General features: G+C 39.6%; 1 protein-coding gene across 1 annotated transcript in view; it reads right to left on the reverse strand.

The window, feature by feature from the left end:
* The window catches only part of LOC102204964 (prostaglandin F2 receptor negative regulator), a 96,421-nt gene extending 95,947 nt beyond the window's left edge, over positions 1–474 (reverse strand). Inside the window, exon 1 of the mRNA XM_005753928.2 lies at positions 249–474. Within this exon, the coding sequence (XP_005753985.1) occupies positions 249–474 (226 nt within the window). The remainder of the gene's footprint in view (positions 1–248) is intronic.
* Between the last annotated feature and the right edge of the window lie 1,108 nt (positions 475–1,582).

The following is a 1,582-nucleotide window of genomic DNA, read 5'->3' on the forward strand; positions in this document are numbered from 1 at the left end:
CAACAAATCCTGGCTGAAGAACAGGAAGCCAAGCTTGGTCAGTGTGTGACCACACCTGGCATCCAGACCAGCATGAGGAGGAGCAGCCAGGCTGTTGTGGCTGTGTGTGGTTCTTCCACATTTTTCCACAACAAAAGAGACACCAAACAAGGCTCAATAGCAGAAATAGCTGTTTTGGCACTGGCACTTTCCATAGAAATGCGACATCACCGAAGGTGAAATAAACAGGCCTTTGTCTCATGTGCCACCTTGCTGAGGTAACACTTGAAACAGGTGAGGTGCTGGGTGAAATGCATCCTCCAGGATGCTGCGGGCTTTACTGTGGCAGTGAGACCTGTAGAGCTCCTCTAAGAAGAGGAGAGCACTGTGCTGATGACTTTCTGGGGTCATCCTGTGCAGGCAAATCTCCTCGTCAGCCAGGGTTTTTAGTTTGGCAGATCCCCAGATGCATTTGTCGGTGGCGACGGTGTTCATGGAGTGCTTGATGTAGGAGACCTCAGATGGAGTGTACTCATCCAGGTTTCCCCAGAATAAAAAATACTCTTACATCTACAGACTTTATGTAACAGGTTTCAGAAATTGCGAACTTGCTTTAATACAGATTTTACTTGCTGTCAAATCTTGTTGTTGTTGTTGTTGTTTTTTTTAATTATTTGTTTGTGGTTGTATTTTGCTGTTTTTTATATTTTCATTTATTAGAATCTATTTTAATCGGATGTTTTATTGATGTCTTTTTCTCTTTGTGTGTGACCTTGGGTTTTAGAAAGGTGCCCTCAAATAAAATGTATTATTATTATTAATATTAGAAATTATTAAGCTTCAGCAGTCAGCAGAGGTCTACAAACGAGGAAGCATTTTTACAGAGCAAGAAGATTTCTTCTATTTTTAAACGTAAAACAGAAATCTGGCCACAACGTCAAGAAAAAGCACGATGTGCATGTATGAGTCAGCCTGCTGAGTGTTTTCCGTTTCATAAGTGACAAAACTTCATAAAAGCCACATTATGTTTCACTTCACCGTCTGTCAGCAGTAGTCTACAGTTTAAGCTGTCTTTATCTTCACATTAGGGATGGATAGTTGACATGTTGGTCTCAAGAAAGCTAATATGCAACTAATACAAGTTACTATCATGTGACCAACCACCAACATCTTTCTGATTTAATTCAAAGTATTTTAAAACAAAATTTGAAAGTGAAAAAAATTCACACATTTGCAATACCAGGTCAAAGAACGCAGATGCAGCTCCAACAGTCCACTCAGGGTTTCTGAACTTCACCTACAACAGATGTTTTAAGTGTCCACTTGTTTGTAATTGATGGATTTGCAACAACGAACAAACACAAATCCCAAAATTGCAGCACCTTTTTAAAAAAAAAAGAAATAAAACCACTAAAACATTTTGGAGGTGCACTCAAAAATATCAAAACAGAAACCATTAAAAAGGGAAAAAATGCAGACGCTTTATGGCTCGTTACAGGATAGGAAAATGAAAGTCTGGTGGTCACAGTAAAAGGGGAAGTACATTAAAGAGGCTTCCTCCTCTCCCAGAGTACTAATGTGATGTGTAATGGGACAGTTCCTA

This window comes from Pundamilia nyererei, unplaced genomic scaffold (assembly GCF_000239375.1).
Source record: "Pundamilia nyererei isolate P.nyererei 1_Seehausen unplaced genomic scaffold, PunNye1.0 scaffold00479, whole genome shotgun sequence".
Lineage (NCBI taxonomy): Eukaryota > Metazoa > Chordata > Actinopteri > Cichliformes > Cichlidae > Pundamilia > Pundamilia nyererei.